Genomic DNA, 16036 nt, shown 5'->3' on the forward strand with positions numbered 1-16036 from the left:
TTGTTCGGTCTCTAAATGCTATGAATGTGTCGTGGATCGTGTCGAAACTACACATATTAACCTGGGTACTTATGGAGGATCCCATAAGTGTTTTGAAAATATATTTACCGAAAGTTAGTTCACCAAAATATTCATGGCTAATAGACACAAAAAATGAGAAAATCACCTAATTGTGCTTGTGCAACCCCTAAATGCTATGAATGCACCGTGGATCGTGCTGAGGCTATACATATTGATCCCTCGGATACTTACAGAGGGTCCCATAAGGTTTTCAAAAAATAATTGACTGGAAACCAGTTCACCAAAATATTCATGAGCTAACACACATAAAAAATAAGAAAATCACCTAATTCTGCTTGTGCAGTCCCAAAATGATATGAATTCGTCATGGAAAATATAAAGCCGACACGTAATGATCCACCGATTACCTACGAAAGGTGCCATAAGTCTTTCAGAAAAAAATTATCGGAAGCCAGTTCACCAAAATATTTAAGGGATAACATACACGAAAAATAAGAAAATTGTCCAATTCCGCTTGTGCGACTCCTAAATGCTATGAATGTTTCGTGAATTATGGCAAGGTTATACGTACTGATCCTTCAGGTACTTACGAATGTTCCCATAAGGGTTTCAGAAAAAAATTAATCAGAAGCCAGTTTACCAAAAATATTAATGGGCTAACACACACGAAAAATGAAAAATCATCTAATTCCACTTGTGCGGCCCAGAAAAGCTATGAATGCATTGTGAATCGTGCCAAAACTACAAGTACTTATCCCCAGGTACTTACGGGAGGTCTCATAAGCATTTCAATTTTTTTTTGATTGAAAGCTTGTTCACCAAAATATTCATGAAATAACACACAAAAAAATGAGAAATTTTTCTAATTCCGCTTGTGCATCCCCTAATTGCTATGAATGAGCCGTCGATCATGCCTAAGCTACATGTACTGATCCTCCGGAAACTTATGGAGGGTCCCATAAGGGTTTTGTAAAAAACATTTATCGGAAGCAAGTTCACCAAAATATTAATGAGCTAACACACACGCAAAATGAGAAAATAGTCTAATTCCGCTTGTACGTCCCCCAAATGCTATGAATGAGCTGTGGATCGTACCGGCTCTACACGTACAAATCCCACGAGTACTTATGGAGATTCTCATAAGGGTTTCAAAAAAAAATTAATCGGAATCTACTTCACTAAAATATTAATAGGCTAACACACACGAAAAATGAGAAAATCGCCTAATTCAGCTTGTGTGGCCCCTATATGTTATGAATGTATCGTGGATCATACCGAAGCTACACGTATTGATTCCTTCGATACTTACGAAGGGTCCCATAAGGTTTTCGAAAAAAATATTGATCAAAATCCAGTTCATCAAAATATTCATGTTCTTACATATATGAAAAATGAGAAAATCACCCAATTTTGCTTGTGCGGCTTCTAAATGCAATGAATGCACCGTGGACCTAATTTTGCTTGTGCGACCCCTAAATACTACGAATGCATCGTGAATTATGTCGAGGTGACATGTACTAATCCATCGGGTACTTACGGAGGGTCCCATAAGGGTTTCGATTTTTTTTTATCTAGAGACTAGTTCACCATAATATTTATGGGCTAACACATACAAAAAATGAAAAAATCGCTTAATTTCGATTATGCGACCTCTAAATGCTAAGAATATTCTATGGATCGTGCTGAGGCTACACGTACTGATCCCTCGGATATTTACGGAGAAACCATAAGGGTTTTAGAAAAAAACTAAACAGAAGCCCGTTCACCAAAATATTCTTGGGCTTTACACACGAAAAATGAGAAAATAACATAATTCTGTTTGTGCGGCCCTAAATGCTATGGATGCACCGTGGATCGTGCCGAGACTACACGTACTGATCCCTTGGGTACTTATGAATGGTTCCATAAAAGTTTTATAAAAAAATTGATCGAAAGTCATACACCAAACTATTCATGGCTAACACACACGAAAAATGAGATAATCGTCTAATTTTATTTGTGTCGTCCCTAAATAATATGAATATATTGTGGATCATGCCGAGCATACATGTATCGATCCCCTAAGTACTTATGGAGGGTACCATAAATGTTTCAATTTTTTTTTATAGAAAGACATATCACCAAAATATCAATGGTCTAACAAATATGAAAATGAGAAAATCACATAATTCCGCTTGTGCAGCTTCTAAATGCTATGACTATATCGTGAATCGTGCTGAGGCTACACGTACGACTCGTTCGGTACTTATAGAGGGTCCCATAGAGGTTTCAAAAAAAGATTGACTTAAAGTTATATCACCAAAATATTAATGGACTAACACATACGAAAAATGAGAAAACCGTCTAATTTCACTTGTACGACTCCTAAATGCTATGAATATGTCATGGATCACGCCGAGGATACTTGTACTACTCCCCCGGGTACTTACATAGGGTTCCATAAAAGTTTCGAACAAAAATTAACCAAAAGTCATATCACTAAAATATTCATTGGCTAATACATACTAAAAATGAGAAAATTGTCTAATTCCTCTTGTGCGGCCCATAAATTTTATGAATATGTCGTGGATCATGTCGACACTACTCGTACTGCTCCCACGTACACTTACGTAGGGTACCATAAAGGTTTTGAATTTTTTTTAATCAAATGTCATATCACCTAAATATTCATGCTAACACAGACGAAAAATGAGAAAATTGCATAATTCCGCTTGTACAGCCCCTAAATGCTATGAATATGTTATGGATCGTGTCGAGGCTACACGAACTGCTCCTCCGAGTACTTACAGTGGGTCTCATAAAGGTTTATAAAAAGAATTAACCAAAAGCCATATCACCAAAATATTTGTGGGCTAACATAGACGAAAAATGAGAAAATAGGCTAATTTTGCTTGTGCGACACCTAAATATTTTGAATACACCATGGATCGTGCCGAGGCTACATGTACTTCTCCCCCAGGTACTTATGGATGGTCCAATAAAAACTTCAAAAATTCATGAGCTAACACACACGAAAAATGAGAAAAATCACCTAATTTCGCATTTGCGGCCCCTAAATGCTATGAATATGATGTGGATCGTGTCGAGCCTACACGTACTGATCCCCCGGGTGCTTACGGAGGGTCCATAAAGGTTTCAAAAAAAATTGAACAAAAGCCATATCACCAAAATATTCATGATCTAACACACACAAAAATATATGAGAAAATCACCTAATTCCGCTTGTGTGACCCCTAAATGCTATGAATACATTGTGGATCCTGCCGAGGTTATATGTACTGCTCCCCCAGTACTTATGAAGGGTCTCATAAAGGTTTTATAAAAAAATTGACCGAAAGCCATAGCATCAAAATATTCACTGGTTAACATACACGAAAAATATGATAATCGCTTAATTCCGCTTGTGCGGCCCGTAAATGCTATAAATATTAGGTGGATTGTGTCGAGGCTACACGTACTTCTCTCCTGGGTACTTTCAAAGTGTCCCATAAAGGTTTCACAAAAAAGTTCACCGAAAGTCATATCACCAAAATATTAACACACGAAAAATGAAAAAAAATATCTAATTCCGCTAGTGTGGCCCGTAAATGTTATGAATACGCCGTGGATCGTGTCGAGGCTACTTGTACTGCTCCTTTGGGTACTTACAGAAGGTCCCATAAAGGTTTCAGACAAAAATTGATCAAAAGTCATATCACCAAAATATTCATGGGCCAACACACACGAAAAATGAGAAAATTGTCTGTTTCCGCTTGTACGACCCCTAAATGTTGTAAATACGTCATGGATCGTGTCGAGGCTACACATACTGCTCCCATGATTACTTACGTAGGATCCCATAAAGATTTCGAAAAAAATTTGACCGAAAGACATATTATCAAAATATTAATAGGCTAACTAACACACACGAAAATAAGCTAAAATCGGAATTACTTTTAATCTAATTACAATGGAACTTTTGGACCTTCAATTTTAGGTGCCAAAAAATATTTGCTGGGGAGAAAAGAAAAAAAACAGATCTCTCCGTACAACTTACAATTTAATATGCAAACTTTTAATTAATTTAAACAAAAAAACATATATACGCATTTAGTGGGAATCAAATCTTTTTATCAACTCAGAATGACAGAATTTCCCTTTCATTAGGTCCACTATGTTACTTTAATCAAATAGGCATTTGACCATTAGATTTGTGACTCTAAATTTTTATTTCAAATTAGAGTTATGTTTATGAAATTTGTACAAAATTTAACTTTAATTTTAAATTATGATTTTAAATTTTGAATTTTTCAAAAAATAGAATCTCAATTTTTTAAATGGTAAACTTGACTCATAAGTTAATTTTGTAATAAAAGGACTCATGCCTGACGTGAATAAATTATTCGTACCATGTGGTAAGATTATATTAAAGAATAAATAATTATAACTACTGTTGATTTTTTTAGATCAGTGAATTTTTATAAAATTATGTGTATTTAAAATATTGTAATATCATGTAATTATAAATATTTATTTATTAAAGAAAGATGGAGGTATGTGATTTATTAATATGATATCTTAGGATATTTTGATGCCTTATTTATGAACTATAATTTATTTATTTGGTAAAATTGTATGAAAATTGAGGAAGTTTTGATAGTTGCTACAAATTATGAGACTTTCATATTTATGAAAAAAAGATACAACTTAAAAAATCTAATTGCCGTCAGAATAAAATTTCATTCAAATTAATCAAATCCTTAATCATAATTTGGAAATCATATCCAAACAAATCCTAAAAAAGCAATTCCATCAACCTAATTATAAAATTGGGAACATATTTAGATGCCCACGTTAATTTCTTTTTTCTTACATTACGTACTATTTTGGAAAAGAACATAATCAAGTAGTATAGGTAGAAGTATAAAAAGGAATTATGCTTATTATTTAAACCAAATCAAGTAATTAAATTTCATTTGATGCGTTTTGCTATAAAGGGCCAATTGTTAGGGATTAAAAAAAGAATAATTCTATATAAAATTCACACAAACTAATCAGAATATTTGATTGGAGGTTTATCGTGACGGATATAGAATGTTTCAAGTGGATTTATAGGAGCATCTTTTATTTAAAAATTGCTAAGTATTTATAAATAGTTAATCGTAAACTCAATTATTATATATTAACTTAAAGTCTCATAGTAATCTATACACTCTGTATCTTGTATCTCTAAAAATTGGCATGGCTTACGAAATATTGAATAACGTGTAAAAAAAAAGAGTTTATATTTTATGCACTGATTAATTAAAAAATATTTTCACACAATCATTTTATTAAATAATTATAGGTCAAACTGTTCTGGCAACTAACTATTATGTTACGTATTAGACTGGCGCTATTTTTCCCAGGAAGACTCGAGGATTGAATGATGGATGTTGTAGTACTCGCAAAAATTTCTTTTACTTTTCTACTTTTCCTCATACAAGCATTAGAGATACCTTTGTTTTTTGTTCCACAGTTGTTAGTTAGAGATACATTGGTGCTATTGAATATTAAAAAGTGGAATGTGCTATGAATGAAAAGTAAGTATGAATTCATTATAGATGGAATTCCCGGAGTGGGGAAAGGTCCCATTCTTGATCTCGTAGCAGGATCATTTACTGGTGGGACTGCTGTACTCTTTACTTATCCACTTGATTTAGTTCGAACTAAATTGGCTTACCAGGTGAGAAACATAAAGACATACTCTTTTGGGGGGAAAAATCCACTTTACTGCTCTGTGAACAATTGAAGACTGATTCACATATAATCAGCTAGGTAGTTGGATCCCAAAAGTTGAATATACAAGGGTTTGTTAGTGGTGAACAAGTTTACAAGGGAATAAAGGATTGTTTTTCAAAGACATACAAGGAAGCTGGAATAAAGGGCCTATACCGTGGAGTTGGTATGAAGTGCTTTGCCTTGTGATACTTGTATATACTGTTAGTTGCAAGTCTTCTTACGTAATGTGCATGTTGCATTCCAGCTCCATCACTCTATGGAATCTTTCCATATGCCGGGCTGAAATTTTACTTCTATGAGAAAATGAAGAGCCATGTCCCTAAGGAGCGGAAGAATGATATCACGATAAAACTAGCATGTGGATCTGTAGCAGGACTTCTAGGACAAACTTTCACTTATCCTCTAGATGTTGTTAAGCGGCAAATGCAGGTAATTTAGTGACATTGCATAAGTCAATTAATTATTCTTGTGACAAACTTGCAGTTAGAATGATAGAATACATGAACTTTCACGTCCAGCGACTCTCAGCATCTAACAGCCACGAAATGAAAGGAACAGCTGATACTCTTGTTATGATTTTACGGACACATGGATGGAAACAACTATTTTCGGGGCTTAGCCTCAACTATCTGAAGGTAAGAAACAGACTGCACATCGACTGGCCCTTATTGCCTTTTGTAACTATTATATTAACTGATCACTATACTATGTTTGATAATAAGGTTGTACCATCTGTGGCAATTGGGTTTAGTGTTTACGATATGATGAAAGCATACCTGAGAGTACCATCACGAGATGATGCTGTTGTAGAAGTCGTCACTAGTAACAGAGATAGTCAACCATCCACTCTGCACTCTTAGCCAATCTTCTTCAGGATCAGAGATTGTCAAGTTCAATTTCAGAAAACTGGCCATCTTGAGAGCTGCTAAAGTGTGTAAATTTCCATTCTTTAACATAGGCATAATTCTTCTTTACAATAAGTTGCTTACTGCAAGCAATCAGATAGTATTGCCTTAATCCCAAATTAGTTGGGATTGGCTACAAATCCTCTTATTAATTCATCTGTATACGAGGTTACACTGCAAAAATGTATATTAACAACAACTTGCTGTAAACTAATGCCTCATTCTGGCATCTTATACATTGATTGACAAGTTTAATGACCTGAAGAGTAGCGCATATTTGTGTGTTCGAGTGTCTGTTCTTAAGCAGATCTGAGTTCTTGATGAAGTGTTGCTACTCTATGTCAATTGTGTTAAGTATGAAATTCTTTAGTTCTCGTCGATAATAAATCGTGTTCCATATGCAAAGGTAGCAGCATAGAAGTGGAGAAATCAGACATGTATGTGTTTTCTCTGGCAGATTGATCATATACTAATGTAAAGACTGATATCTTTCTATAAACAAGTTTTGAAGACCATTCAAACACCAATTGGTTACATGTAACTCTACTGTGAAATTTGTAGGAATTGCTTAAATCTAGATTGATGGACTTCACCATTAGTCTTTGGCAGTGACATTACCATCTCTAAAATGATGAAACTGCTTATTTTCTCGGACGATTGACTCTCTCTCAACAATCTGTGTGTGACGCCCATGGCAGAGGGCGGGTCATAGAGAAGGACTAACAAGCTTTTAAAGAAAGAATGCATGTGATACCTTAGACGAATCCCACATTAGAATGAGAGAAGAGTGTGATGAGTTTAGGACAAATCATGAGATCTATTGGGTCAAAACAGATAATACATGCTATGGGCTTGGACCGTGACATTGTGTCATGATTTTAGCTAACTGTTCACTTGATACATCCAATACCTGCGCCTTGCACTCCTCTTCAATATCTTCAAGCTCATACAACTTTTTTGGTATATAGCCTGCAATCTGCATCCTCCTTTTAGGCCTCTAAAGCCTTTCAACTTCTTTGTAGAAATGAGTGGCTTCCAGCTTGTCTATATTCGTGTTTCATGACTTCGAAATGCCATAAACACAACGTTTTTCATAGTGAGTATTGGCCACCGAGCCATTTCCAATGGACCGACCAAATTATAGGTCAATCGTAGTTCGTCAATCAAATTCAAGAAAATCAACATGTACTAATAGTCTAATACACACAAATGCACCCATAATTATGAATTCGTGTTTTATGACCTCAAAATGCCAAAAATAAATATGTTTGATTGCAAAACAATGAGTATTGGTCACCATGCCATTTCTGATGGACCAATCAAATTCAACTAAATTCAGAAAAATCAGCATCAAATTCAGAAAAATCAGCATGTAGTAGAGTCGACTCAGACTTGTTCTATAAAGGTCTAGGTATTTCAAATTGCTTGTTGACACAGACAAAGTCAGGGAAAACCTCTGAAATTATTTCAACATTGAATGTTGGACATATTAGAGTTTCGAATCGAATCTCTTTTATCTCGTAATCTTTCAACCTATAGTAGTCGTCTACCTTTCTCCGTATTTAGCATTTTGGGGCGGCCCCCTTGCATGTGTCTTGTGCAGAATTGTGGCTAACTATTACTCAATTCCAAGAACATTACACTTTTTATTCATCCATACTGGATATCTTCAACCTTCACAGTAAGTAAGTACAGAAAAGCAGAAGAATAATCTTTTAGAGTAGACAGATAAATAGACTGTTGAACTAGTAGTCAGCAGCAGTAAGATTTAACCTCTGTCCTCTCGGTTAAGTTCTGAGACGACGACGACGACGATGACTTGTTCATTTTGCAAATATATCATACATGGTATGCAGGTCATATGATGTAATCAGACCATCCAGATATGAAAGATGTATGGTCCATACTCTCTCCGGGACATTCCTCGTGCTTAGTTGGCTGTTCCTTCCCTCCCACCAACCTAGCTGGATTCCCAACTGCAGTTGTTTGTGGTGGCACGTCAATCAATACCACTGATCCAGCGCCAATCTTGGCCCCCTCGCCAATATTTACGTTGCCTAATATTGTGGCACCTGCACCTATGAGCACTCCATCACCAATCTTAGGGTGTCGGTCACCACCAAACTTACCAGTTCCTCCTAAGGTTACATGGTGAAGAATCGACACATTGTTTCCAATAACTGCAGTTTCGCCAACAACCACTCCTGTTGCATGGTCAAAGAGGATGCCTTTTCCGATTTTGGCGGCTGGATGAATGTCAATAGCAAAAACATCAGAGATTCGGGATTGAAGTGCAAGTGCAAGTGGCCTTCGGGATTGAGTCCAAAGTTTGTGAGCCACTCGATGTGCCTGAAAAATAAAACATTAAATTGTTAGTACTTAATACTACCATCTGCAGAGAGAGTCAAGAAGGGGACTGGGGGCAGAAACACAGGCAATCTGTCAATATTCAATTTCCATGATATGCTAATAGCTACTCATTTTATTAAAATAAAAAATTGCCTCACATTTGTTAACCAAATGCATCTGTAAAGTTATTTCATTGTCAGCGGGGAGCCAATTCAGCAGAGCTCGAAGCTTCCTTCGTAACTCCCGAAACTTCTTCGTAGTGGCTCCCTTACATGCCTCATTTCAGAGGGAACCTCATGGTAGCTACTGAACATTGTTTAACAGAAAAGGAAAGATAAATTGCATACATTCATTTATATATATAAGTGTGTTCGGGACTTCCTACACAAATAAACAGGAAAACCCAGGAGTACGATGTTCCATTAGCCGCCTATGTCAAATTGGATTGGAATGGAATAGAAAAAACAAGGAACGGTACAGACCACCAAACTGGCAACCTTTTATCTTTGTACTTCTTTCGAACCATACCTACCAACCAGATACTAGAGACTACTGAGCAAACAGCATGCACATCAATTGGGATGATGAGCAATAAAATGTACGAAAATAGGAGTACAACCTACACTGACCCCTCTCTCTCTCCCTATCAAAAGTTTTTAACTAGTCCATCAAATCCATGGCTCCATTGCAGCACACACTTTCACCATTTTAACCCGTTCAGCCATGAAATAATTATTTCCAAATAGTAGTTTGGCCATGAAGTCTCGGATACCGAGTGAAGTCTGATTTGAACTATAAATGAAATCTTGTAATAGTGGTTTGAAAGCTTATTTCAAGTGAGGTTCTGTTAGGTGTTTGCCCTGACTTTCCTAGTATAATTAGGTTTTCCTTTTCCTAAAAGGAAAACACAATGTCTCCATATTTGGCTAGTCCTTTTTCTTATAGGAAAAAACTTTATGACTCTATAAATAGAAGCTTATTCCTTCTAACTTAGTAGCATTCACAATGTAGTTCTAGGGGCTTTGAGAGTTTTGTGTAGGGGGAGAAACGGTGAGACACAAGTGTTACGTTAACACTTGTGTGAACCTCTTTTTATTCCGAGTGAATTGTGTGAGGTTATTTCTCTCGATTATTTGTACTCTCATATTTATAGTGGATTGCTCATCTCCTCTTGTGGACGTAGGTCAGTTGACCGAACTACGTTAAATATTTGTGTCTCTTATGGTATATTTCTTGTTTGTCTTCTTACTCATGGTCATTCAAGGTTTGCTTTACTAGCTTCCGCATGACACCTAATTATATTTGTTCCTAACAAGTGGTATCAGAGCGAGGTTAAAAATGGGTGTTCATCTTGGCGGGTTCAGTTCTAGCTTCAACTTTTTGACAGTAATGAAGATTTTTGTTGGAGAAATTTTTCAGAGAAGTTCTCTGTGTCGAGGCATAGATTTTGCAGAGGAGATTATGAAGATGGAGATGCAACTCGTTGAAGATTATGTGAAGAAGATGGAGCAAATTTATTTTGCTAGAAATTCAGGCCAAGGGGGAGATTTGTTAGGTGTTTGCCCTGACTTTCCTAGTATAATTAGGTTTTCCTTTTCCTAAAAGGAAAACACAATGTCTCCATATTTGGCTAGTCCTTTTTCTTATAGGAAAAAGGTTTATGACTCTATAAATAGAAGCTTATTCCTTCTAACTTGGTAGCATTCACAATGTAGTTCTAGGGGCTTTGAGAGTTTTGTGTAGGGGGAGAAACGGTGAGACACAAGTGTTACGTTAACACTTGTGTGAACCTCTTTTTATTCCGAGTGAATTGTGTGAGGTTATTTCTCTCGATTATTTGTACTCTTATATTTATAGTGGAGCAATTCGGATTTTGAAGATCCCATGGTTGTTACCTTCGATTTGAAAGGTTTTTCCACGTTAAATTTGATGTTATTTATTTTCTCTGTTTTTAGGTTTGCGTCCTTCCGTCATAACAGGTTCTTCACATCTTCGACTTCTACTCACAAATTCACAACATTCACAAACTATTTTTCCAAGTGAAGTTCATGTCCAAACATATACATTAACTTCCACAATGTTTTCCAACTTAATTTCAAATGCTCTCTTTTCAACTTCAACTCAACTATTATCCAAACGCAAACCAAGTATACATCCAAAGACAAGATCTAATTCCACCCGCTACCTTACTAAACTAGTACTCCCTCAGTCTCAGTTCAAGTGTCTTACTTTCCTTTTGGGTTTGTCCCAAAAATAGTGCCTCTTTCTATATTTAGTAAGTTTTTCAATTCCAACATTCTACCTGGCAAGTTTAAGACCATAAAATTGAAAGGACTAGACACATCTTTAATTTAAGGCACAAGGTTCAAAAGTCTCCCTTTGTTTCTTCAACTCCATACTTAGTCAAACTAAAACACTTAAATTGGGACGTAGGGAGTAATAATGTAATATTTGACCAAATATGCCTATTGTCACAACATAGTAGTATAGTACCAAGTCTTGAACAATGTCAAATCCCAAACTAAAAAGAGGTCAAATTATCAGTCTCATATTCAAGTAGATTCAAGTAGATTGACATATACCTTTAACATCCTATGTCAATCTTTTGTTTTGTATAACTTCCAAGGCAGCAATGGGAATATTTGAGTCTCCCTGATGAAGACTCAATTCAACCATGGGTGGAGCTATGGTTCCACAAGGGGTACATCATCGAAAAATTACATTGCACGTAGTATGTACAAGGGTGAAACTATTTTGTAGTTAGAGTATATATATGCTCTGTATCAATTTGTTTGTCTTACTTTCCTTTTTAGTCTGTAATATGTTTAAAAAAGAACGTCTCTTTCCTTTTCTAACAACTCTTTAATTCCAACTTTCCATATAACATGTTTAAACCACAAGATTAAAGAACATTTTGATACATTGTACGTATCTTTACTTTAAGATCACAAGATTCAAATTTTTTATTTACTTTCTTAAACTTCATTCCAAGTCAAAACCACACTAACAAACGAAGGGAGTAGTAGATATTGAATCCTATGGCTTTTTTGCGTGTTTTACTTCTCTAAATATTGAATTCCCTAAGCAGAAATACTGCCTCCGCCACTGAGTTCAACAATTTCAATCATCAAATTTTCATATAATGTATCTCAACATCCAAATCCCAACTTTTACTTATTCACTATGCTAAAAATAAACGTCCACTTTTACTTATCTCGATTAGAAAATAAAAAATATAATTTATCACTTAGTTTATAATCAATAGTGGACAAGTATGAGTAGTTACAAACCTGACAAGCAAGGAAGCCTTTGTAATTAAGCAAACAATGAGAGAAGGAAACACAGGCAGGGTCACGGTAGCGAGCGGCGAGAAGGTCGGCGGACGCGACGGCGCGTAGCTCAGGATCAGTAGAGAAATTATTGAGGAATAAATCGTAGAGAAGAGTAGAGAGAAGCGTTGAAGAACAAAGCTTGTTTCCCAAATGGAAAGAGAGCGAACGCTCAAGCGAAGAGTGAGAAAGTATAGTTGAGTACAAATAGCTCGCTAATGCCGGTTCAGCTTCGGCGTCGCGCCGAGCTTCTGCTTTGATCTGTGTCCATAACCAGATAGCTTCTTCCGCCGTGTCCGTCGGTGGATGTGGCGTCGCCGGCGACGCGTTACGGTGTTCTTCGGCTGGCATCTCGGAATACGGCGTCGTTTTCGTGAGATATTTTTCTTTTCCAATTTTTAAGGGAGTATGTATGGGGAAAAAAGTAACGCAGATAAAGATAACACGTGTCAACTTTCTAAAAAAAAACAGCCACTAAAGCTTTCGCTGAGCGGTCCAAAAAATTGTTTATCAAAACATTGCAGATAGTTTAAGGAGCTTTAGGTGAATTAGCATATTGCAGATAGTTTAAGGAGCTTTCTCTTTCTGTAGGGTGTTTCAATTGGTCCCTTCTGTACTATTGGGCCTTTTGCAAAGTTGGGAAGGGCTTGTCAACTGTACCCTGGAAGCCACATCTTTGGAAATACTGAACTCGGGGACAATTGCATCCTGATGACGTGAGTTCAATTTTACTTGAGTTTTACTTCTTTTCTGTTCTCTCCAGTACCGTTTAGGGTGCATATTTTTAGCAGTGGTACTGTAATTGGAGATGATCTTCTTGGTCATACAGTCGTCGGGAGAAACAATGTTTTTGGGCATCATGCTGTAATTGGTGTCAAGTGCCAGGACATGAAATATAAGGTCAGTATCCTGATGTTAAACTCATTACCAAAAAAAGTTAAAAAGAAATTTGAAAAACATCTTGATAGAATTGACAGCTAAATTTATTTAATACTGTTTTATTACAACATATAGATTTAAATGTGTGCTGCCGTCGAAATGAGAATCATTTTCGTTTGGCTTATGAGCTCGAAGTTGTGTCCATCAGTACGATGATCCGTCTCTTCATCATGATCACTCTCTCCGCCACCCTCAAATTTAAGTAGGTGGTGTTTATTTAAGAATGTAAATAACATTATCTTGTTTGAAATTTGACCATTTCAGTTTGGGAATGAGTGTTTTCTCGAGATTGGTGACAACAATGAAATCAGGGAACATGTATCCATCCATCGATCTTCAACTCCCAGTGATAAAAACGTATGAAACTAGCTTGTTAGTTCTTTTGTAGCGCAGAAAGTTATAAATTTCAGTACATAGTTATCTTTAACGAGCTTACATAAACAGTTATTGGTGATAATAATCTTATTATGGGCTCTTGCCATATAGCTCATGACTGCAAAGTGGGCAACAACAATATTTTGGCAAACAGTACACTTCTTGCAGGTCATGTTGTGGTGGAGGTGATTGACTATTCCTCTTTAGTCATTTTAACGAAGCATGAACTTTTCTGGAAAAATTTAATCGAACTGATAGATGATGGTTTATATTCTTCTCATACAGGACTATGCTCACACTGCAGGAGGTATCGTAGTTCATCAATTTTGCCGTATTGGTTCGTATGCTTTCATTGGTGGTGGTTCAGTGGTGAGACTCTTCTCTAATTCAAAGTATTTGCTGTCTTTTAGTTTTTCAAAAGACTCAGCCTTCCTCTCATGCTAAACTAAGATACCAACAGTTTCATAGTTCTCGTGTTCCCCCTGATGTAAACATAATTCAAGCTAGCAAAGCATCTATAATTGCTAGACGCTTAAGTTTCTTTGTAATTTGCACGTCATGAAAGCTAAGCTTCGATCCACTTACTTTTAAGTTGAATATCATCTAATTATTTCATCTGCATTTCTAAGATTGGAAGCACCTATTTTCTTGGATTGGAGCACACTAACTGAATTTGAGATCAAGTATGTGTTTCCTTTTTGGATCTCAATCTATTTATCCTCCAGGTTTCTCAAGATGTTCCAAAGTTCATAATTGTCTCCGGGGAAAGAGCTGAGCTTCGTGGGTTGAATCTTGAAGGCTTAAGACGTCGTGGGTTTTCTGCTATGGAGGTTTGTTTCATTTTAAAAACAATTGCACTTCGTTTCTAACAAATGTAGGAAGTTGAATTTTGATAAGCAAAATACCATATATATGATATGGATTGCTCTCGAGGATTTTAAATTGGTCTGTCTTCACTGCACTGGTCATGTAATTTTGTAAGTGGGATGTATTTATTTGTGGGACTATACTGAGTATGTTGTTGTTGATGTACTATTTCAATTAATTCCGCAATATTCGTGATCTATAAAAGCATATCACGTTGATCACTAATCCTTAAAAGATAGATGTATTATCAGTTTAAAAAAAGGGCAGCCCGGTGCACATAAGCTTCCGCTATGCGCAGAGTCCGTATTTTCAGGAGCAGCACAAAGACCTGGGTCTATTTCCAGCTGTCTGTTCCATGGTTCAGTCAATACATGATTCTTTTGCTGAAAATCGTCATGGAATTTGTAAATTTAGAAGTTGGAGTGGGTCTTAGCATCTTTTCTTCGTAAGTCTGCTCTTTGTTTTATTTTTCATATGCCGTCCTAAAAGTATACCTTGAGCAAGTCTTTTCTATTCGAATTAAGACCACTATTTGTATGTTGACTGCAAAATGGTAAATTCATTTTACTGAATACTTGGTTCGTAGTACTTGCTGAGGGCCTATCAGGAACAACCTCTCTACCTCCACAAAAATAGGGGTTAAGGTCTGCGTACATCTTACCCTTTCCAGTCCCCATTTGTGGAATTACACATTGGCTATGTTGTTGTTGTTGTATCTAAACTCATTGGATATGTTGTGAAAATTCATTATGTTTTGCAGTTAAGAATACCGAGTTTCACCTGAATCATGGTCTTCTGATCTCATCCAATGACAGAGTGAAAACAAGCAACGATATCCTGCACGTCCTATGAAAGTTTTAGTAAGGTGAACATCGCTGCACTAGGAGTAACGAACTGAGAAGAAGTTCCGGATGAATGGACTAAATGAAGTTCATCATCATGTCATAGTTTGTATACATATATCTCACCACTGCATTTTTCCAGAATCTCGTGATTCATGGTAGTAGTTCGTTGACCTGTTCTTCCTCTCCGGGAGCAACTATAGTGTCCCTGGCTCTATGTCATCGTGTTATCGATAGCAGAAGCTGCTAATTGATTCAAGCAGCAATATCGCTTGTTTATCGCCTTATAATTATATTGATAGAGAGAGAGTTCAACATTTGCAACAAATTCCTTTCTGTGTTACTCTGAATCTGTAATTCTTTACCAAGGTTAAAGAGTTAGATTCTTGTGATGGTAGACATTCATTAGTGTGGAATGTGGATATATACTACTACTACTTCACTTGTTTCAATTTGTTTGTCTGATTTTTGACTTGACACGGAGTTTAAGAAAGTAAATGATAGGTTTGAATCTTGTGGTCATACTCTAAAAATATGTCGAATGTACCAAAATGCCTTTTAATTTTGTAGTCTTACACATGCATATGGAAAGTTAGAATTAAAGAATTGTTTGAATAGGAAAGATACTTTTAAACGGGCTAAAAACAAA

General features: G+C 36.2%; 3 protein-coding genes and 1 long non-coding RNA gene across 4 annotated transcripts; 3 read left to right on the forward strand and 1 right to left on the reverse strand.

Moving 5' to 3' along the window:
* Window positions 1-5575: 5575 nt before the first annotated feature.
* Window positions 5576-6273, forward strand: LOC129870957 (mitochondrial carrier protein CoAc2-like). Its single transcript, XM_055945826.1, has 4 exons — window positions 5576-5725; window positions 5818-5944; window positions 6026-6210; window positions 6265-6273. Exons 1-4 carry the CDS (start codon window positions 5576-5578, stop codon window positions 6271-6273), a joined length of 471 nt encoding a protein of 156 aa, XP_055801801.1.
* A 27-nt stretch (window positions 6274-6300) lies between these two features.
* On the forward strand, window positions 6301-6968 carry LOC129870887 (uncharacterized). The gene is made up of 2 exons (XR_008762152.1): window positions 6301-6416; window positions 6504-6968. It is a non-coding gene; the product is annotated as an uncharacterized LOC129870887 (long non-coding RNA).
* Window positions 6969-8312: 1344 nt separating this feature from the next.
* LOC129870629 (serine acetyltransferase 5-like) lies at window positions 8313-12934 on the reverse strand. Its single transcript, XM_055945453.1, has 2 exons — window positions 12326-12934; window positions 8313-9035 (listed from the first exon to the last, which is right to left on the reverse strand). The coding sequence occupies exons 1-2, from the start codon at window positions 12713-12715 to the stop codon at window positions 8544-8546; spliced, it is 882 nt and encodes a 293-aa protein (XP_055801428.1). The 5' UTR covers window positions 12716-12934; the 3' UTR covers window positions 8313-8543.
* Window positions 12777-15896, forward strand: LOC129870959 (probable acyl-[acyl-carrier-protein]--UDP-N-acetylglucosamine O-acyltransferase, mitochondrial). The gene is made up of 8 exons (XM_055945828.1): window positions 12777-12788; window positions 12956-13080; window positions 13138-13264; window positions 13568-13649; window positions 13748-13863; window positions 13964-14047; window positions 14404-14508; window positions 15306-15896. The coding sequence occupies exons 1-8, from the start codon at window positions 12777-12779 to the stop codon at window positions 15327-15329; spliced, it is 675 nt and encodes a 224-aa protein (XP_055801803.1). The 3' UTR covers window positions 15330-15896.
* Window positions 15897-16036: the final 140 nt, after the last annotated feature.

This window comes from Solanum dulcamara, chromosome 10, assembly GCF_947179165.1.
Source record: "Solanum dulcamara chromosome 10, daSolDulc1.2, whole genome shotgun sequence".
Taxonomy (NCBI): Eukaryota; Viridiplantae; Streptophyta; class Magnoliopsida; order Solanales; family Solanaceae; genus Solanum; species Solanum dulcamara.